The sequence below is a fragment of the Onychostruthus taczanowskii genome, unplaced genomic scaffold (genome assembly GCF_017590055.1).
Source record: "Onychostruthus taczanowskii isolate IOZ18803 unplaced genomic scaffold, ASM1759005v1 scaffold86, whole genome shotgun sequence".
In the NCBI taxonomy this organism is placed as follows: domain Eukaryota; kingdom Metazoa; phylum Chordata; class Aves; order Passeriformes; family Passeridae; genus Onychostruthus; species Onychostruthus taczanowskii.
In genome coordinates, this window is record NW_024506552.1 from 3,008,872 (window position 1) to 3,031,637 (window position 22,766).

Consider the following 22,766-nt stretch of genomic DNA (forward strand, 5'->3'; position numbering starts at 1 on the left):
CTTAGCAACCACACAGCTCTGTCTGAAGCTCCAGCTGGTGGAGCTGTCAGTGCTGGGCAGTGAGGCTTTGTGCCAGAGAAGCTGAGGAGCATTCTTTACTCCATTTTTGTGAAGCAAGCCTGGAAGAAGGTTCCTTGTCTTACAGCAGTTCATAATATTATAAACTGCTGCCCTGCCTCTCTTCCTTAAAGTGACTTTAGAGGCTAAATTACACCTTGCTTCCACTGAATTAAGAATGAAGGAAACTGGGCTATAAAGAGACAAACACCTCCTAGATCTCCCAGGCTGGGTTGGAAAGCTGTATGTTATGTGATATATGCTCCACAGGTGCTGCCAGTGTGTTTTGGACCTGTCTAGTTCATGGCACAGTTGTAATAGAAACAGGTACTCTCATAAAAAATCTGCTGCCCTGCTGGACTGTATAACCCCACCTTTATTAAATGTAAGGCTCTTTATGAGCTTTCTAAACAAGCAACACTTAATTAGCAGGATGTTGTTACAGTGTGGGCTGAGGGTAAATCCTTTAGGTCATGCATTAACACCAGAGACAGTTCCAGCAGATAATCCCAGGCACAGCCCTCACTTCATCAGTTTTGCTCCAAGCTAATGATTCCAAACTTTTGGCTTGCAAAATGATGGGACTGCTTGGCCTCCCCCTGTGCTGGCTAGCTGTACCGTTGCAGTGGGATTTTAGGGAGGCAGGAAAGCAGCACCAGTTTAGCTACTCACCTTCCCAATATGGACCTACACCATCTCCCTGATGCTCCAGCTTACACACACTCATGGCACCCTCCTGCACCCACTGGACATTGCTGATGAACACTTCAGTAACCTGCTGTGCACATTAACAGCCCCAAAATGACTCTCTGAGGGATGTCACTTTACAGGGAACAGGGACATTAGTCCCACTTACCTGCTGTTGGCCTGAGAGGTCCCCCCCAGTTCCAGCGTGGCCCCACGGTGAGGCTCGGGGGAGATCTCCCGGGGAGGGCTGGAGGGCTCCAGCTTGGTTGGATCTTTGGTAAATTTGCTTCCTGTTGCCAGGTGTGCACGGTGGGTTTTGGGAGAAAAGCAAAAGCAGGATTAGCAGCTGGAGGTGCCAGTGTTGCAGCCTGTTCCCCTCCTAGTCCCAGAGCTGAGGTCAGGGTAGGGGAGCAGGTTTTCAAGTGTCACCTGCTTGCAAAGACAAGGGTGTGATTCCACTGGGTTCACATGCTAAAATATTAGCAGGACATTTCCTTAAACCTCTCCATAACTATGTGTGTGCTGGGAAGCCCTGCCAGGAAAGAGCATCTCCAGAAAGGGCTGGCTGACAGGACAAGAGTTCCAAGAGGTAGGGACTAAGGTCAGAAAACCCAGGGCCATGGATCACTGCTACAGGAGCAAGCCCCAAAGTGGGGAGAGCCCTGTCCCAAGGGAGGGGATGTGCTACACTGGATGTCAGCTTGGCAAAACACAGAGCAGCAGAGACACGTGCAGCCCTGTCTCACAGCTCCAAGCCCAGCAAGCAGCAGGAGAAATCTCTGTCACAGTGACACAGAGAGGGACAGAAGCGTCCTGCCACCATGAAAATCTTCCTCTCTCCCTTCCCTGTTCCTCAGCAGCCTAAAGGAGCTGAGATGAAAGCTCATCAATGACCTTGGAGATGGAAAGAGTAATCTGAAGGCAGAGTATGAAATAAAATCAGGCAGAGAAGTGAGCAAAGAGCTGAAGAATGAGGGCTGGGGCAAGGAGGGAGTGAGACTACATTGTGAGGCTGCAGAAACCACAAGGTGTCTTGTTAAACAGCTGTTGTCAAAGGCCCTTTGCTGGTCTCAAAGCACCATTACCATATCCTCACCCTTCTATAACATATTCCATCTATGGGAACCTAATGCCACTTTCCTTTTGGTTCCAGCCTGTGAGAAAGGGCAGGGCTCTGGCAATAGGATCAGCAGAAACACAGAACCTTAAAAACACTATTTATCTACTGACAGTCCAAAAGGCTCCTTTTAATTTGTGCTTTCTATGAACCAAATCTTGTTCTTGCACCAGCACAGCCTGCCTGAAGCTGCTACCCAGGGGAGTAACAAAAATAGGTTTCCGAGCAGTGGTGGGTATTTTAATTAAAGGGTGAGCAAAACTTTATGGGGAAGCTTTGGGATACTTCACAAATGGCAACTTAAAATACAGCTCCACTCAGAAAATAATGTCTTTGCAGAAATGGCACCTCCTGACTCAGCAGATGCGGGTTTTTTTGCACAAGCTGATGTGCTGACACAAACCACAGAGAGCCAGGTTTAATGGGTTTTGCTTCTGGTAGCCCTGCAGGGAACTGTCAGGAGAGTGGGGCTTGTCACCCACCTCAGTTCTGCTGGGTTTGCTTCCTCATCTCCAGATATCCACTTGCACCTGCCTACCATGTAATCCACAAGCCCATAGCACAGGTCTGGAGCTGATGTGCAAATGTACATGATGCCTCCCCCAGATACCATGCAGGCATTATGCAAGGAAAATCCAAGCATCCCAAAACACAGCTCAGTGCTTCATCCCTTGGGGACGGGCTAGAGTTTAAAGAAATCCTTTTCTTGAGAAAAAAAAGCCATTAACAGCTTTAGACAAAGAAATCCCTCATGTAAGTGGGACCCTCTCCAGGTTCTGCTGGTGGCTCCAGCCTGTTTTGGGTGGCTCCAACCTCACCAGGCTCAGGAAGCACTCTCAGGGCTGAGGCTGTCGTGGGGCAAGAGTGATAATCTGGCTGGCAGACATATCTGGGAAGAAGGTGTCTGGAGAGCTACCAGCATGTGCAGTTGGCAGCTCAGAGGGGAAAAAAAACAAAACACCACCCCAAAACATGCCTTTACTTGTGAGCCAAGCCCAGGCAATCCAGGACCCGGGTGTGATAAATCTGGATGCAATGCCATATTCCAGGTGTGTATGAGGGCATTTCTGGAGAGTGGGCTGAGCCTGGCAGCATGGGTACCTGCCTCCTTGTATCTGCCAAAAAGCACTTATCATGGAATCACAGATTGGTTTGGGTTGAAAGAGACCCTAAAGACCATCTTGTTCCACCCTCTGACATGGGCAGGGACACCTTCCACAACCCCAGATTGCTCTAAGCCCCATCCAACCTGGCCTTGAACACTTCCAAGGATGGGGCAGCTGCAGCTTTTGTGGGCAACCTGTGCCAGGGCCTTGCCGCCCTCACAAAAGAATTTGTCTGGCTTCTCCAGCTCAGAGAAAAAAGAAGTAAAAACACAGAGCAAAGAAAGTCAAAGAAAGAATAATTTACCAGTGAGGAAACACAGCAGTAATTTTCTTCCTCTTGAAATTACAGATACTGCCTCTGCTGTGGCTCAGCCTGATTCAGGAGCCAGCCCAGCCTCACACACCAGGAATTCTCACTGAAACCTTCAAAACTCGATTTTTAAGGGGAGTACAGAGCTTGCACTGATACCAGGCAAAGACAATCTCAGCATGTCCTGGTGTAGGGCACAGACAAGGCTTCTCCTCCTCCTAACTGCATGTGTCCTGCACTTCCTCTGCTTACAGTGACATTATTTCAACTCTGCTTCTCTGGATAACCTTTCAATTTTGTGGGCAATAAATCAAAGGATTTGGAGAACATACCTGTAAAAATTCTTTCATCAAACATCCTAGGAGAGAAGGAAAAAAAAAAAGAATTAGAAATAGATGCTGCTAATGACTGAGTTGGAGGTTTAATTAATGAATAGCATTAAACCAAGTCAAACTGGTAATTTTTTTCATTCTCTAAAAATATTGAATGAATTTTTCAGCTAAAAAAAGGCCTTTTAGCCTGTTGTGCAGCCAAGCAACCTTATGGCATATGCTTTAACTAAAGCACCTCTAAATCTGCTTATAAGTCATTGTCTTAATTTAACTTACTAAATGAGGCTGCAATTAAATTAGGCTGGTTTTACAAAAAGAAACAGTGGGACCAAAGTAGCTGTTACTGGATCTTCAATTTCCAATGCAGACCATTGACCAGGATGTCACCTGTCTCCTGAATATTGTATTTTGGTGCACCCACAACTTGCTCATAGGAGCAAACTACGTCCAGGCCACATCCCACAGCCTGATCCAGCCTGGTGCAGCCTGGAAAAAGCAGGACAAAGTGGCTTCTCTACCAACTGACATCAGTCAGGATGCCTGAATTCTATCAGTGTTGGTGTTTTTAGCCCCTTTTGGGAGCCTTGTCCGGGATTTTTCTGTGCTGTAGTTTCACACCTCTAGGAATGGAACAACACAAGTGCTGCACAGGCAGGGACTGGATAAATCAATGTATTATAGAGCAGATTTTCCTGACAGAGAAGTAAAGAGAGATTGCACAGCACAGTGATAACTAGGAATACATCCACTCCTCCTACTCAGTGGAAAGGCAGACACCTGGACACAGTGCCTGGCCTGTAGGTGATAGATTCTCATCACCAGATCCAGAGGATGTGCACAAGTGATCAGTGACAAACAAGGTGGATGGGAATCCCTGTGAGAATATGGATGTTCCTCCTTCCTCCCAGGGGCATCGCTCCCATCCACCAAATGTCACTCAAAGTGCTGTAACCACCTTCAAATGTTTGGGTGGCTTCAACAAAGCCTGGTGCCTGTGATCACTTAAAACAGGGTGGCAGAGCTTGGGGATCATCATGATACAGCCAGCTCTGACACACCCTTGCAGAAAGGGAGAGAGAGATGAAAACCAGAGGTTTGCAGGGAGAAAGAGCTTTTAACTGTCTTATGAAAGAGGGTGAAATGAGTTTTTGGTGTCAAAACCAACCCTGCGAGCATGGAGAGAGCACAGCTCAAATCACTGACACCCTTGAGCCATACACTTCTTTTACTTTCCTTGCCACCCACCTTTTGATGACAAAATGGATGTTGTGCCTCTCCTCCAGTATCCTTTTGAGCTTGGGGACCCCATAGGTGCAAGGTCTTTTGAAAGGGATTTTGTCTGGGATGCCAATGATCTCCACTGCCTCAGGGTCACAGGCAATCTTCCTGTAGGGGACAGGGACCATGTGGTCTAACCCCAAGGCTTCAGCTGAAAGATGAACACATGGCTTTCATTTACACAAGTGTTTTGTTTTTTACAGATGCTAAAACAAAAGTGTGAGGGCTCAAACTCAAGCAGAGCAAATGCCTTCTGCCCTCTTCTCTGCTTGTCCCAGAGAGTGAGCCCCAGAAGCAGCTCTCCCATGGGAAATGGGACAAAAGGAAAGCAGCAGTAAACACAGCTAAGTGTCTTCCAAAAGTCCCAGACATGCCCAGTGATGCTCAAACCAGGAGTGAGCTGGTCCAAATATCATTCCCAAACTCCTTGTGACCCACCCCAGCAGGTTTGTGAGCTCTATGATTCACAAGCTGCACAGCACGTGGAATAATAAAATTGTTAATGTTAGAAAAACTCTCTAAGATTGATTCCAGCTGTTAACCCAGCAGCATCATGTTCATCAAACCATGTCCCCAAGTGCCACGTCCATATGCTCTTTTTGAACATTTCAAGGGATGGTGACTCCATCATTACCCTGGGCAGCCTGTGCCAGTGCATGACCATCCTTTCAGTGAAGAAATTTTCCCCAGTGTCCAATCTAAACCTTCCCTGGAGCAGCCTGAAGCAGTTTCCTCTAATTCTATCACTTGTCACCTGGGAGAAGAAACTGAGTCCCACAACCTCTTTCAGCTAATTGTAGGGAGTGGGAAGATCCCCCCTGAGCCTCATTTTCTCCAGGCTGAGCCCCCACAGCTCCCTCAGCTGCTCCTCATCAGACTCATGCTCCAGACTCTTCCTAAGCTCTGTTACCTTTTGGACACACTCCAGCACCACATCTATAAATCACAAGTTAAAGGGCTTGTCTCAAGCCCATATACAACTCTCAGGTGACAGAGCACACATCTCCAGCCCATCTGTAAGTCAAAAACTACACAGACTGAAAGGGAAACACCCACCAGCCCCAAGTGATTTCCCAAGCTTCCACCTGCCTAAATGCCCAGGAGCTACCCCAAAAGCACTGCCCACAGCAAAGGGAGCACCAACAACATATGCAAGGTGCAAGGCATGCAGATGGAGAAAAAAGCAGCTGCAACAACGACCACCTTCTTTTTACCTGCCACATGTATGTGAAGGGCCACATGCCACCACTCCTGGTGCCCAAGTTCTAGGATACAGCTTGCCACATTCCCAGACAGGGCTGCTTTACAGCCCAGTTATAAATTCCTTGACTATGGTGTGGGGCTCCAAACAGAAATATTGACATAACCTTCAGGAGACTGGGAGCTGCTGAGCTAAATGTGTTAGGAAGAGCAGGGAGCTCTAGCATATGGCTTCTGCTGCTGTGTTAGGGAACAAAAATGATTGCTATATAATGATATGCAATCCACAAGCACTGCAGATGCATAATGGGATATTAACTCCTACTCACCATATCTGCTGTTAAAAAGAATTTGCACGCACTCCCTAAGGGTGTTGATGTCTTCAGTTTCTTTTATAAAACTGTCCCACTTATCTATCAAAACAAAATACAAGAAATAAGAAACTTCCATATGGTTCATACACAGCAGATGCACTTTTCTCCTGCAAAGTGCTGTGAAGCAGGAACAAGACTTTAAAAATTATTTCCCTGCTCCAGAAAGAATTTTGCCAGGCTGGCAATAATAACCCAGATAAGGTCTGGGTTTCTCCAACCCCTGACCTAAGCACTCTCCTTGGCATGTGCAAAGCAGATTCCTAAGAAATGACCCCATAAAATTTCTCAGCCCTGCAATGAAAGATCCTCTTGGACAGAGCCAACTCCACCTGGAATGAACCCTTGAAAGGTACAGCCCTTTCACAAGTGGATCTTTTCCATCTTCTCCTTTTCCCAACCTTCCCGCCCATATTTTTTTCTCCTCTTTAAGGCAAGCATGGATTTTTAGGCTGCATTTCCCTTGGTGCAGTGGAGGTGAGGAAATGGAAGTCTCCTCCCCACTGCTGATCCCCCCAGGCACTGCTGCAGAATCCCACTGGGACTAGTGGCTTTCAGTAATTTGGAAATAATGCCAAGTTTTCAGCAGGTATGTGCTGTTTGCAGCTGGGGCAAACAGCCTCTCCCAAAGCCATGCCTTGGCTCCCTGTGCAAGAAACAGAGATGGGAATTCCCAGCTAGGCAGCAGTGCTTAAGGACCACTAGCAGCATCTTGGAAGGGCAGGGATGGACTGGAGCAGAGAGGAAGGTCTTGGCTCCAATGTGAGATGCATCCCCTCCAGCACTGCCAGGTCCTTGCAGAGTATTGAGAGGGCTGGGAGACTGCTGGGGAGAGATGTGGTGAGGGGAAGCTTTTCAGTAAGGCTGCCTTAATGCTGGAGCAGGACACAGACCTGTCTTGTCATGGACAATGGAGAAGAGGATGCGCTTGGACGAGTGCACATTCTGGATCAGGGGACCTCCAGAGACTGACGATTTCTGTCCTGGACAAGAGGGGAGACAAGGAGAAAGGGCTGATGAGAGGCTGACCAGTGCTCCAGACACCACAACAAGACCCTGAGTGCTGTCCCCTGCCACCCCCTCTGTCTCCCCTCCATGCACCCTGGCCTGTGACAGAGCTGGCCAGACCAACCCCCGCCATCCCCATTCCCGCTGCCTTTCTGGTGGGGTGCTGCAGCACCTGTCATTTTGGGGCAAAAACAGAGGTGTGCCCTGCCAGCACCTTGCAGGCACCCAGGGAAGGCGCAGCACGGCGGGGGCTCTGCTCACTTCCACACAGGCCAAGCTCCACGCTGGTTGTCACCCCAGGAACACCAAGACCCCCAGGTGCCCCTGCCAGGGCCGGGGCCGGGCAGTGCACCAGGCCCCCACGGGAGAGCAAACTCCAGGCTATTACCACAGCAGTCGCTGTACTCCTGTGAGGAAGGCACCTTCAGCTCTCCCGCCGGCCGGGCCAGCAGGGCCTCGCCCGCCGCCGTGGGCCCAGGCAGGCCCGAGGACGCCTCCTGCTTGAGGTCGATGGCGACAGGGCCGGGCAGCGAGACGCCGTAGAGGAAGTTGGTGACAGCAATGGCGGAGGGGGCGTCCTGCGTGCTGGCTTTGGCCACAGGGCCGTTGGCACCAGAGTCTCGGCTGCCCTTGGAGGCGAGGGAGGAACAAGTTAACTCGATGTTGGGGTTTGGCTCTCGGCTGGGCTCATCTGCTGGCCTGAGGGGAAGGAAGGGAGAAGAGGAGGGAAAAACAGGTTCCTTTGAGCCCATGGCAGTGCTAAGGTGCAACAAGTGAGGATGTGGATGGGGAAGAAGAGCCATGCCTGGGGAGGGTGGGACATGCTGCACCAGCAGCTGCCAGGCTTCTTGTTGAGGAGAATCATGAAGACCATTACAGGTTAGAGCACTTCTCCTATTTGGAAAGGCTGAGAGAGTTGAGATTGTCCAGCCTGGAGGAGAGAAGGCTCTGGGGAGAACATACTCTGGCCTTCCATTACCCAAAGGTACTGGAGAGCTGGAAAGGGACTTTTGACAAAGGCAGGGAGCTACAGGACAATGGGGAACAGCGTCAAACGGAAAGAGGGTTGGTTTGGATTGGTTATTGGGAAGAAATTCTTCCCTAGTGTGGGTGGTGAAGCCCTGCCATAGGTTGCCCAGGGAAGCTGGGGCTGCCCCATCCCTGGAAGTGTTCAAGGCCAGGTTGGACAGGGCTTGGAGCAACCTGGGACAGTGGAAGGCATCCCTGCCCACAGCAGGGGCTTGGAACGAAATGATGTTTAAGGTCCCTTCCAACACAAACCATTCTATAGCTCTGTTCTATGATTCAGAAGTTACATCCATCAGTCAAACACCTGAGCATCTTCAGGCACCTAAACGGTTCTTGTCTTCTTTAAGTGGAGCTGGTTAGTCAAAGCTGGTTAGTTCAAAGCATTTTTTTAGCTAGGACCCAGCTGCACAGCTCCATGCCCGGTGCATTTAAAGGGTAAAACCTTTAATGACCACAATCACTTGGCTCCATTGCCTATGCCAGCCCCCAGCATCCATGGCACATTCAAGGGGAAGCTCAGTCAGCCTACAAATGAGTTTCAGACTGAAGAAACCAACGTGCTCCACATGAGACGGAGCCACAAGCTCACAGACAGCACAAATTCTGCGTGTCCTACTTTTAGCTGTCTCAGGCTGATTTTCCAGAAGCATCAAGCCTTTAGAGGAGGTATTTGGTCATGCTCAGCATTTTTCTGAATGGATCTGAGGTGCTGCCAACAAGGCAAATGCAGGGGAAATGCACCTAAAACTACTGAACCCCCTGCATAAATGTGGCCAAAAGGGGGAGTTTGCTCTGCTGCAGTCCCCCACTTCCCTCCTTGCCTGGCATTAAAAAACCCATTTCAGCCTGGGAAGACACTTGCAGCATTTACCCTGGAAATCCCTCTGGAGACAGAAAAGCACTTAGCTTACCGCAGTGGAAATTTTGGCAGAGACACATAAAAAGATGCAGTTAATGTGCATGTTTACACACACTTTTTATAGAAATGAGCCTGAAATGGACTAAAGCCCCCAGCACGAACAAATCTCTGTGCAAGGCTGGATTTGGCATGGCTGGGCCCAGGTCTGTGGGTCTCGAGAAGCTGGGACATGGGAGGGACCCTCCTGCCTGTGCCACCATCCCAAGGGCTCGCTGCTGTCTTGCTCCTTGGAGGTCCCCAAAATTAAAATTACCTTTTTAGCCTGAAGCGGATGCTGTGGCTGTGCTCTAGGATGGCCATCAGGGATTTCACATCATACTCCAGGGGTTTCTTAAAGCTGATTCCCTCAGGCAAGCCAGTCACTGCCAGCAAGCCTGGCTCTTTCAGGAACCTCTCATACGGCAAAGGGACCACGCTGCTCTTCCCCATGGCTTCACCTGGGGAGGGGACAGAGTTACACACTGACAAGCACCCTGTGCCCCTCACCATGGCTGAGCTGGAGGACTAAATGCAAGAGCAAGAAATACCAGCGGGATCACTCAGAGAAAAAACCCATTCCTACCTTAACACTTAGCATGCAAGGCACTCCAATTCCTTTCTAAAAGCACTAATTAATAAAAAGCTCATAAAAGCCAATAAACAGATGTCTCATCATTCAGGTTTCACAGTAGAATCCTCAGTTGGGGTCACTTGGCACAAGCCCACCCCTGGGAGTGCCCAGCCATATGCCAGTGAAGTACATGGCCATCAGCAAGGTGGGAGGGAGCCAAGGGCTGACAAAGAAGGCAGAGGAGCTCACAATGATTTTTATCTCATGCTTACTGAGATATTCTGGGAACCTCATTTCTAGTCAGTTTTCTTATTTTACCTCCTGGAAGAACGGAAAACAGTTTGATTGCTGTTGCTGTCAAGCAGCTTTGATTCACTTTGACAGACAAGGAAAAAAACCAAAACCAACAATCTCTCTCCATCCCACAATTCACAGACAGCTTGAACATCGATACATTTGACTGCACAGTCACCTCCAGCTGCCCATAACTCTCACCTGCTCCCCTCAACACTGGCAACACAGTCCCACCATGCCCCCACCATGTGCCTCTGGCTCCATTTTACCTCTGCCACCAAAATCTCCCTAAGGAGTCAGGTACAAATTGCTTTCCCTTCCCTGGCAGCAGCATTGCCATTATATAGGGATTTTCTAAACCAGATAAAGAGCCTGTGTACCCAGACCAGGGATCCTGCTATAGACCCTGTTATACTTTACAGGCAAAACACCATCAGGAAAATAGCCTGCTCTGAAGGATTTCAAGGGATGGCCAAAACCCTCAAGCTACTCTCTGGGGAAAAATTACTTTGGAAACCAACCCAAGCCACTGTGATCAATAAACATGGTGCTGAAAGCATGAAGCACAAGAAACAGCCATGAATGCAACCTGTCTGGCAAAGCAGTGTCCAGATGCAGAACATCTGGTGGCATGATACAGTGCCTGCACCTTCATCTCCAAGCTGATGGGCAGAGAGAGAAGGTTATAGGACCTTTAAGTTGTTGAGGGATTTTATACTGTGAATTTTCTTTCCAATCTTTTCTTTTTTCCCCTCTTCTTTAAAGAAACCCAAACTCAAAAGATCTTACAGAAATACTGCAAATCTTGTGACACTGCCAGCAAGTCCTTACTAAAAGTGATTTCTTTTCTTCAACATGTCCTTTGAAGGAATGCATTATAACTAACAATGTGCAACTTGCACAAGCCATTAAGGCTTCTTATAGGGAAGACTGAAAATATTTTAATTAAGCAAATAAACAAAGTTTTAAAATAAGCCTCTGAACCATGACACCTTGAGTTTACTTTCTGCAAGCTGGCATTTTCCCTGCCCCAATGTGCTGGCTCTAGCAGCTCTCCACCTCCCTTCATCACCACTCTTCATGACTGGGAGAAGCTCCCAATGTCCACAGTGGCTTCTTATCAATGCTCAAGAAATCCCCAAACATATTTTTATGGGGACTGTGTTACTGTCAAGGTGACCTTCAGAAGCCTTGCACTGCTGCACAGAGACTCATGGTTTGGCTAAAGAGACAATAATCATCATTAATGCCTGTTTAACAGAAGCCACTGGTAATCAGTCATCCTGTTGGTGCAGAGATTACCAGGCTCTGGAGGGAATCTTTTTGACTGAGCATTTTAAAAGATTTTTTGCTTCCAATCCTTATTGATGAAAGGATAAAAAAAAAACCAAACCTAAGAATCATAATTGTTAAAGTCTCACAGTCCTCTCAGTGTTACAAACAGAATCACCCTGGGGCATCTATTGTCTCCTGTGCATTTCTCACCACTCAACCAGGAGAGGCCTGGGAATGAAGGGAGGGGAGAAAGCAGCTTTGTCAGGTTTCACCACAGAGAAGCTCAAGGATGGAAACAGCTGACATTACTGAAGCAGCAGCAGCAAAGGCAGAATTACAGCCAGTGCCAAAGCCAAAACTGCTGTTCCAGGGATGCCCAACCTTCTTCTGCCATGGCAGTGATGGCCATGCTGGGTTGAGGACATGGCCCCACACACCTCCATACACCTTGAAACTGTAAAAAGCCTTACTAATCATCCAATGGATGGGCTGCCTTGTTCATAAAGCAGATGCACCCTGATCAAGCTTTTCTAATGCAATTATGTATTATTGTATGCCAGATTTTAATAATTCACATATTCCCAAGATGACAGCAAAGCGTGGCACTGTACCTGCAGCAGGACAATGAGACCTGCAGCTTGGAGCACCAAAAAACACCCTCTCCATTCTGTTCCCTTGGTTCTTCTGCATCATCCCTTCCTTCATCCTTGGGCCCAGCCTTTGGAAGGCAGCAATAGGATCTGGTTGCTCCCATTAATGGGAATATTGCCTTTAAGTTCTTTAAGTGGCTTCAGAAAATTTCAGTGACTGTTTGTCCCAGGGGAGAAGGGATGCCAGCTCCCTTTTCCTGTCTGTGAAGTTTGTGGAAGATGCAACAGCCAGCAGCAGCAACTCCTGCATGAGAGCCCAGCGTGGCTGGTGGTAGCTCCCATTATCCCCCTTCTGTGTGTGGGAATGCACATTCCCAGATCACATACACAAACAGGGGCACTTTGCACTCAGGGAGCCCTGCCCAGCCCCAGCAGAACTCCACCAGGCCCTGAATCTCAGATAGTGATGGGGAGCTGCAGCCAGAAAAGCCAAGCATCCAGTTCTGCAGCTGGTCCAGCCACAGGGCCTGAACTCCCCCAAAGCATCATGCAGAGCTAACACAACCCTCTCAGCAGCATGGGGGAATAACTGGGGCTCTGTTTTCCCAAGCCAGTATTGCTCTTCCTACCCTGACTAGGGTAGAGGTGCTGTAGAGGTGCTGCCAGGGGATGAGCCAGCAGCATGGCCACTACTGCCAGCCACTCCACAGGGGCTCCAGTGGATCCTTGTCAGCAAGAAGAAGGTGCTGCTGCTGCTCAAGCCACTGCAGATTGGGCCTGGAAGGAGCTCTGCAACCCACTGGGTTCCATACCAACAGCCATATGGTCATCTATATTTAATTGCAGCTTTGTTGCTGGGGATGATGCATGTGCTGGAACGGCACCACCTCATCTCTCAAAGTTGGGGCTGCAGGGCCACATGCTAGAAAATCATCTGTTTTCTTTTTAAATAGACTCGCCAGGGGAAAGAGAGAGTGAATCTGCAGAGCTCCAACACAGTGCTATGGAAGAAGTGCTGTGGATGCAGTGGCAGGGATAAAGGTGTGCTTGGAAATCACATGAAGGCATCACAGAGGCTTCCCCTGGTCAGGGGACACAAAGGATGCTTCATTCAGCACAGGGATTTTTTTGGCACAGTTTGGGGCACTGGAAAACTAAGAAGCAGTGGCCAAAACCCATCTCAATGCAGTGCTAACTCTGTACAGGAGCACATTTCTCCACGTCCTGCCAGGCACCTGCTCCCATGCCGAGGAGCTGGGCTGGCATGAAAGCCACAGCTGGTGGCAGTGCTGGGCAGCTCAGTGAGCCCCAGGGACATTCCATATCCCCAAAGGGAAGCATGAAGGTTCTTACTATAAAGCACATCAAACACTTCCTCTACCATCTTCCTGAGGAGGTACACATCTGATCCCTGGTCCGGGGAGACCCTGAGCACCCTTTGCCCGCACTCCTTTGCCTTCTTCTGCACCTCTGCGTCCTGCTCCTTCCTCTGCTGGATTCCTGCGGGGGAGAGGAGAAAACAGGGGTCACTGTGGTGAGAAGGCAAGTGTCCCAGCTCCCCAGCCACCTCAGGCCCCAGCTAGGATGATCCCAGCAGCCCCCAATGTGCAGAGAAAGGTACTGGCAATAGGCAGTGGTGCCGGTGCTCATCCAGTGCCTGCCCCCTTTTCCCTGGCTTTCCCCACTCAGCCAGACTGAAACAGTTATGACTAATTGGGCAGTCCATTTCTAGTCTCTGGTTTCAATCTGCTTAGCCTTCAATCTCTCAGGAAAAGAAAATCCGCCTTTCTTGGAGGCTTTTTTACCCTTTGGCATCACGTAGCTCAGTAATACCAGCTATTTCCTGCTAATTTCCCCCATTAAACCTCAAATAAAGCATATCTTCAGCACTGACTTCTTTGCATCCCTAAATGCACAGAAAATTAAACACTACAAATGCATTATTGCTGTTCTATCCACAGTAATTTGCAAGGGATTTTCGGTGACAAAGGACTAATTCCTTCATCATCCTCGACAGACTCCTATTGGCAATCAGGCCTGGATGCTGCCTGGGTGCTCAAGGAGCTCACAGATCCTTCTGTGGAAAAAATCCATGGCTGGGACATCACGGGGAGTGGTCAAGAGCAACACAGGACACACACAGAACTGGACACAGGAAAGTAAACAGCCACCATGCCACCCCTGGAAAGCTCCACATGCCTCCCACAGCATGGCAAAACAGGCCCTGGAAAACTTTTTTGGGGTGTTTCACCAAGGTTGTGAAATGCATCTTCATCTGCATCCTCCAATTACTGGCCTCTCTGCCTCTCCCTCCTCCACTGACATTAATGCTGATCACTGCCAATTCCCCCCTGCATCATGAGAGGCAGGACCAGAGGTCAGATAAAGGAGGGTGCTCAGCGAGGTCTGCATCCCAGAGAGATAAGAGGCTTCTTACATCTCCAGTGATGTCTGCTTCAGATTAATTCAGATCTTTCTAAGAGGGCAGCAAGGAATCAGAGGCACTTCCAGGGATACTTTCCACTGTGTGCCAGTTGTAAGGGCTTTATGGAGTGGAGTTGAGCCTGGGCCTGTATAATTCAAGATAGAGTTATCACATTTCACCCTGTCTTCAGCATCATCCACTTTACTCAAATCCCATGCTCAAGATTTCTGTTTTTAACCAGATATGACTATTTCTTTTTGACAAAAGTATAAATGAAACCAAAGAGAGGGGAATGAGGACGTAGTGCCAGGTGCTTTGCCCCCACAAAGTGGTAGGGCATCAACCAGGATATATCACAGAATCAGAGAACAGTCTGGGTCAAAAGAGACCTTAAAGACCATCTGATTCCACCCCCCTGCCATGGTCAGGGACACCTTCCACCAAATCAGATTGCTCCAAGCCCTGTTCAACTTGGGCTTGAACACTTCCAGGGATGGAGCAGCTGCAGCTTATCTTTTTCCAGTAGCTCATAACATTCAAAAGAAGAATTCCCTACTAACACCTAATCTAAATCTCCCCCTTTCAATTTAAAACCATTCTCCCTTTTCTATCATTATCTGACTGGGCAAAAAGTCATTCTCCCTCTTTTTAATAAGTCCCCTTTAGGTATTGGAAGGGGCTCTCAGGATTCTCAGGACCCTTCTTCAGACTGAACAACCTCTCAGCCTGAGGAAACACAAGGGAAGGGAATTCCTTCCCTTTGGCCACCCCACTGCTATCTACAATTTGAGGGTGGTCGGAAGGGAAGGCAGAGCTGCCCTTGAATGTAGGAAACATCTCCCAAATGCCTCCTGTCCTGCAGAATACAGTGGAGGATTACTAACCAGGATGTGAGAGGATGGAATAGTGGAGTTGGTCAGCAGCTGCCCAGGGCAGCAGGATGAGGGGCTGGGCAGAGCCATGGCAGAGAGCCATGCAGTGAACAACCCAGTGACCTGGGCAGCTTCACAGCACTGGTGTCACCAGAGCAAACCCCTCCTGAACAATCTCTCCAATGGATTAAGCACCTATGTGGTTTCTGTCAACACCATGTATTTCTCTCCACTGACATCCCACCACAGAACATATGTGGGTCTGGTGTCCCCAGCACCACCAAAACCAGATCCCATTCCAGCTTGTACACTGAGTGAGGAAAGCATAGCTAGCGTGCTGGAGATGATGCTGTCCAAGAAACAAGGTCCCCATTCATAGAATGGCTCCCACCCTCCCTTCAGCTCCCAGCCTGTTTTTTGGAAACTGGCAGAGGTACAGAGCTGGGACAGAAGGCCTGCAACACACAGGTATCCCTCAGATACTTGGTGAATCTGATCTGACACTGGGGGAATACAGCTCCTGCTGTATAACCACCAATCCATGCCTGTTTTTCCAAAACCAGGAAAAAAGCCTTGGACCAAGAAAGCCCTTCTGCTCCTGGGAGGACAAACTATTTCTGCTAAGTCCTCAAAAAACACTGCAGAGCTCTGGCAGCACTGCCAGAGGCTAACAGCAACAGGGCAGCAGAGCAGCCATCCAGCCCTGAGCCACCTCAGGGATGCTTCAGGAGAGAAAACCCAGGGTATGCAGTGCCCTCCCTGGCAGGGAAGAGGCTCTGTCTGCAGCTCCCTCCCAATTCCTCCATCACTTCAAACAGCCCTCATCCCCACGGACTGACAGACAGCACCGCGGTGCCCCCAGACCGCACGCAGCAGGAGTCACAGCTGGCACAGCTGGAGCGCCAGCCTTGTCCTGGGAGATGGTGCAGGTGCAGATACTCACTGCAAAACTTCTGGAAGTCAGCCTGCAGCTCCTTGCGGGCGCTGAGGAAGACCCTTCCCTTCTCAGTGCCCAGCACGAAGGCGCTCTCCTCGTGCACGGCGATGCAGGCCACCTCCGCGTTCAGCTTGGACAGCGCCGAGCACTGTTGGAGGCACCAGGTCAGCACAGCACAGGGTGGGGGAGCAGCCCTGCTTCCCACCCCCTGCCATTTCCTTCCCATCAAAAGATTCTTCCATCAAAAGCAGTGTTCTGGTTTATGTCAGAATTTCATGGGTTTATGACAGCCCCTAAAAATTTTGGTGATTTTACAGCTCTACAAAAATATCCAGCTGGAAAACAAGAACTGTTTACCCATCATTTTATTTCACTTTTTCCTATCCTAAAAATAAACATTTTATTGCATTTCTTTAAAAGAAAACATTCCTGTAAAAAAAAAAAATCTAACAAAAACCCACACCACAACCGATAACAATTTGCATTTTTCCACTAGCTCTAATGGAATAAGGAACACGGGAATCTTATTTCAGCTGCAGAACACTAATATGGTCAAAGTCCAGATTAGTGGAACGATTCTTCTTGTACAGTTATGCAAAACAATAAAGAGACGGAAAAAACTTCTTCCATTAATCCATTTTATGTAACATGCCCTTCCTGCTCTACATAATACACATGTATATGCATTTTTATTAGTATTTTTTATATTATAATAGTTACTCAGTGCCAGCAGCCTGAGTCATATTCCTATAGCTACAGCACTGGTGCTAGGAAGATGCTATCCCCAGATCATCATTTAAATGGGTAAAAAAGGGGGGATTTTCCCAGCATCAGCCCTGGGACACATCAACAACCCCACAGAGGAGTTGGAGGATGCTGCCAGCCAGGGAGGGAGCAGGAGAGCAGGGGGGTTACATGGACCAACCCCCCCTAAGCTACCTTCAGCTCCCTGCACACACCTACAAGGAGCTTCACTTGTGTGGGCTTAAACCAGCTTCTCTACTAGGTCATTTTGCCTCCTGCTCACCTTCTTCAAGGAGGCATTGAATCAAATCCCACAAAACAGATATTTTTAAGAAACCTCCTTTCAAAACTCAGTCACAAAGACAAATATTTTGCTCAAAAAGTCCAACACTCAAAAAATAAACACAAAAACGAAGGTTTGTGAGATTTGGGTGCAGAACAAATCCAAACCCTAAGCCTGCTTGGTGACATGCATATAGCCCTGTGGTTTATTTACCAGGCACACAGGCAGCTAGGTTTCAGTGAGCACAGAGCCTGCCACTCTGAAGTGATGGGATAAAGGCTGAATTTCAGGAGCAGCTTGGCTCCCTGGCCCCTGTGTAAGCACCTAACAAGGACTGCATAATAATGAATATTCGTTAAGAAGCCAAACTATGGTAACATAATTTGTACAGGATGGCAAGTATATAAATCACCAAAGCTGCTTGGGGTGTGTAGGCTCCAGGGAAGCTGCTCCTTAGTGGGGTGGTGATGTCAAAGAGAAGGAAATTGGTATTAATGAAAAAACCTCTACCCGCATAGAGAGGAAAACATATCCTAGATAAATGCATTACATGTGACTTGACTTTAAAAAGAGAGAGCTATTTAGCACATCTCATTGCATTAGACATTTGTTTCTACACATCCGCTTTCCCTTATTGATCACATTCACAGTTAAAAATAAGATTAGCTCTGGTCCACGAGACTTAATCCAGACAGTTATCTTGTTTATGTAAGCACGGCTGACTTAGGCAAGGTTTCCACCGGGAATTCTACGTCAAAAGATATGAAAGTTATTTTCTTTGTTCTCAGAGATAAAAAGCCATTGTTCTGCTGTTGTGTAAATGCTCACGGTAACACTGGTAAAACAGCAAGAAAAAAAAAAGCCAACCACCCTTCAGCCAGTTGATACCAACATAAATATTAATGGGAAAACAATACACATCTGAGATTAACTTGTGCTGACTTTATGATCCTTATGGCTGTCAGGGCAGGAAAGGGTTTGTATTTCTCAGCAGTTCCCTGGGCTTTCCAGCAGCAGAGGAGAGCGGAATGAGCTCACCAGGCATCGTGTGCCAGCCCTGCACCCAGACAGCCTTGCTAAATGGAGGCCAAGGGAGGGAGGGGGATGGGGACAGGGGTGCCACTGGACTCTTACCATGGAGTCTAAGGCAGACACTAAGCTGGTGATGATTTCGTCTCTCTGGGGAAAAACCATATTCCATTGGTCAGCTCTGGAGGTCGGGAGTGTCACATCTAAAGGCTTCCCTGCCAAGGCCATATTCACCTGAAAATAGAAAAAAACCAAAACATGAAAGAGCTGTGCATCACTGTTACTAACAGAGAGCTGGAGCCGAGCACCACCACAGAAGCCCCACGACCACCGTGTGCTAGGGGAGCAATGAAGCACAGGAATACAGGGGAAACTGAGGCACGCAGAGAGGCCACAGCAGCCTGAGCCCCACAATCCCCATGAGTCCTCTGCTAAAGGCAGATAACTGCAAAAGCTGCTGAGCTGTAATCAAACCCTGGAGCTGATGCTGTGTGCACCAGCAGTGGCCAGATCATCTCTGCATTTGGAGCTCACCCTCGAGGAGATGCCACCACCACAGGGGCCACTGGACCAGCTGCATGGTGGGACTCCCCAGACTCCAGCCTGTGGCCATGCAAGCCAGGGGATGTGGTGCTGAAGTGGACACAGAACACTCCTGTGCCCGAGCTCTGATGGCAGCTGTGAGCAGGGGTGATGGCTCTGTCTCCATGAAGACACCATGCTGACCGTCCTTGTGCCCCCTGCTCTAAATCCTGGGCAAGAGAAGAGCCCGACACCCGAAGTGTGCCTGAAACAGGTCAAAGTCACAGGGTGCTCTGCTTTCACCCCAAGGGAGAGATGCAGCTCATGGCAAGGGATTCCCTAATGAAATCACCCCACTCTGCAGTTCTTGGTGTCAGGGGGAACAGGATGAGGTGGCATGCAAGGACCACATATCTGAGAAGAGGCTCAGCCCAGAATCTCCATCCCTCACAGCCAAATGGGGGAAATGCTGGGACCCAGCCACAAGTGCAGCAGCAGCAGCAGGTTTCTGCACTCAGTGCTCATGTCTCATCCCAACTGGTGGTAATGCCAGTGCTGCAGGAACACTAAGGCAAGGTCTCACCCTCAAAGCACCCATGCTGGGACACCCACACTCGAGACAGCACCACCCCCAGCACGCAACACAGCCCCCCCAGCTACCACCCCTCCATCTGGAGGGCAGTGCTGCATCACCCAGCCTTAACCCTGTGAATAAAAGGCAGCAAGGCAGCTCATAAACCACTTGAACCAGATCGTAAATCATGTGCTCACAAATGGATGAAAGAGGCTAGAGAGTCCCTAACAAGGCTGGATGGGCAGAAGGTGGGGAATATAGATGAAGCTGCCTGCACATAACTCAATTTACCACTCAGTCGATAACCACAGCTGCCCAGCCTCACTGAAAACATGGCTTAAAGGCAACAGCAAATCCCCAAATTCACCTTCCTGCCCTAGTTTTCATCTGTTTCCAAGCAGAAGGAATCTGAATGCAAAGCAGAGCTGTGCTGCCCCATGAAATTGGGGAAATGGGGGGGTTTGGCCCAAAATAACAAGCTCCCCCACACTGTCATCGTTGCAGGTGCCTGAGCACACATGTGATGAAAGAATCACAGAATCATTTGGGTTGAAAGGGACCTTAAAGCCCATCTGATTTCTATCCCCTGCCATGGGCAGGGACACCTTCCACTATTCCAGGTTGCTCCAAGCCCCATCCAACCTGGCCTTGAACACTTCCTGGACAGCCACAGCTCCTCTGGGCAAACTTTTATAAGGGCCTGCAACAAGCGAATGAAAAGGGGAGAGAAATCCCATTAAACAATAATGACTGAATTTCAGGGATTGCTCTGGATGAGCCCTCCAGGTTTTCCCCCATGTTGCCAGCTCTTGAAAGCAGCCAAGCAGTGCTGGGGCTCCACTGGCACCTGCAGATGGCAGAGCTGGAACCTCAGCCACACTAACAGTTGCTCAGGAAAATCCTTCTCCACCCATCTGACACTTTCTAACAAAGCTGATGGACAGCTCCCCCATGATAATTTTGGGGGGAAGGAACCTGGCCTAAATAGGCATCAGCTTGGAAAATAAAGCAGGAAACTGAACATATGGTCCTGCAGCTGGGCACAGACCCCAGGTGTCCCCATGCTGGGGAAAGGTTTCTGTCAGGCACCTCCAGCTTTACCATCACAAAAAGCTGCAGCAACACCAGGAAGCAATCTGCCCTGCTCCAGCCCTGCAGTTTGTGCATGCAAGGATGGACAGACAGACAAACAGACAGACAAGAGCCCATTTAATCTGCAAGTTCCCAAGCAGCTTCCTCAGCACAGCTCTGCAGGAGCAGGGAACTTGAGATTCCATATTTTCATGGATGCTGTGCTAATAGGAGGTGCCTTGTTGCAGTTGGCAGGAAACAGGGAGGGGCTGGTGGTGCCAACGCTGGGCACCAGACTGAGCTGGGGACAGCCACTGCCTTGCTCCAGGGAGCATCACTCCCTTCTTCACTCCCCCAAGAACTTAGCAAACAGCTTTACTTTGATGCCTGTACATGTTTCTGAGTGCCCTATTTATTACTAAATATGGCTGCTATGACATGGACATTCTGTTGCCTTCTAGCAGCATTTTGGAGAAGCAGTCCCTGCCTTGGTGGGGCTGGTTGCATCCACTCAGAGAGCTGCACCAACCTGCTCAGCCATGGCCTCCCACAGGAATCAGCACTTCCAGGGAAGAGATGCTCCTCTCTTGGCTGCAAAATGCAAAAAGCAAAGCCACAAGCTGGATCTGGCTGCAGGGAGGGAGCCAGGAAAGACAGGGATAACATCAATGGGAAATGGGGCAGGGTACCTGCATCCTCTTCCTATCCTGCAGGAGATTTGGACAAAAATAATCCCTTTCCCCAGGCTGACTGTTTAATAAGTAAAAGCAAGAATCAGTCAACAAGGGAAAAAAAAACCCCAAAACATAACAAAAAGATGACCTAAGTAACACAATAGGATTTTAAGGGATGGGGGGACAATATTCCAGTAAAGCTTTTAATCATTTGTGGTCACAAAGAGCATGACAGTGGATTTAAGAAAGGGTGGAATAAAAGGGAGGAAAGAAAACTTCACTAGCAAGTGCTAGGCTTATTTAAATCAAATTAAGACACAGGGCTTGAAGTTGTTTGTCTAATTAAAGGGAAAGTCCTCTTTAGGAAAACTAGGGTAAACCATTCTTACAGCAGTTCAGGCTGGCAACAGGGAGCAAGGTGGGCAGGATGGGTGCACAGCAGCCTGCCCCATTCCTGGGGCTCCACACTCCTGTCCTACTGAAATTCCTCCCTGGGACATCACCAAAGGCTTGATGTCAGCTTCCACAGGGGTCTTGCTCCTGGGACAGCCCCATCACACCTCTGCAAACTGAGTCTCAACCCCAGGGGCAAAGGTTGGCTCAAGGACCATCACACCACTGTCATGGGGCCAAAGCAAACATTTGCACATTGTTTTAACATTTTTTATGGTTTTTATTTTTAAAAAGCTATCAAATTTTATTATTATTTAATTATTTCTCATCCAGAAGGTAATCTCAGGGGAACAGGGTGCTGTGCAACAGCTGGCACAGGATGTCATCTCCTGCTTGGCTCTTACAACATCTCCCTTGATAATCCTGGGAAAGATTAGAAACTTGGCCCCGGGGCAGTTTCACTCATGAATCACCTGTGCTGCAGCAAAGGAAAAGCCAGGCACCTTGGGAGGCTCAAGAACTCCTGTGGAATGGGCCAGGGGTCCCCCAGCCCTGCACACACAGCAGGCACATTCCCTCACCAGTCCCTCTAACATTTTCATGGAGCAGCTGGATGTTAAAATAATAGAAGAAAAAAAAAAAAAGAGGAAAGAAAAAACCTGACCATTGCACTGGTCCTGCCCACAGTTCCACACAATAGTTGCAGGAAATTATCCACTTATTCATTTTTCCAGGAAAATTCTAACTGTTGCCTCAGAGGTTCTGATGAGATGGTGGGAGGCCCAAATGAACCAAACCCAGTTCCAGCAAAATAAAAAAAAAACCCCAAAACCATTATTATTATATTATCTTAGGTGCTTGGTGAGCTGGAGCCATTTGAGCACGAAGCACTGGAAACCACATCGGCCACAGCAAGGGCAAAAGCTAGGGCAGGGACCAGGCCTGAATTTCCATTTGTGGTTTTTTTCTCATTGCTTAAGCCAAAACTGGTATCAGAGGAGCAGATATGACCAAAGCCATCTTGGACACAGGAGCACTGTGACAGGGTCCCATGCTTGCCAAATCGCTGTCCTTGGGATTTTTGCTGCAGCAGTGGAGATACCTGCTCCACATGGGCAA

At 48.8% G+C, this 22,766-nt stretch overlaps 1 protein-coding gene across 5 annotated transcripts in view; it reads right to left on the reverse strand.

Moving 5' to 3' along the window:
- GTF2IRD1 (GTF2I repeat domain containing 1) overlaps window positions 1-22,766 on the reverse strand; it is a 69,004-nt gene that overhangs the window by 29,148 nt on the left and 17,090 nt on the right. For all 5 annotated transcript variants that reach the window (XM_041425057.1, XM_041425055.1, XM_041425054.1 and 2 more), the window contains exons 2-11: window positions 18,519-18,647; window positions 16,364-16,505; window positions 13,477-13,623; window positions 9,668-9,851; window positions 7,855-8,165; window positions 7,352-7,441; window positions 6,417-6,500; window positions 4,855-5,038; window positions 3,610-3,635; window positions 914-1,034 (exon numbers count right to left, since the gene is read on the reverse strand). In XM_041425057.1, the coding sequence (XP_041280991.1) occupies window positions 914-1,034; window positions 3,610-3,635; window positions 4,855-5,038; window positions 6,417-6,500; window positions 7,352-7,441; window positions 7,855-8,165; window positions 9,668-9,851; window positions 13,477-13,623; window positions 16,364-16,505; window positions 18,519-18,641 (1,412 nt within the window). In that variant the 5' untranslated portion in view covers window positions 18,642-18,647. The remainder of the gene's footprint in view (window positions 1-913; window positions 1,035-3,609; window positions 3,636-4,854; window positions 5,039-6,416; window positions 6,501-7,351; window positions 7,442-7,854; window positions 8,166-9,667; window positions 9,852-13,476; window positions 13,624-16,363; window positions 16,506-18,518; window positions 18,648-22,766) is intronic.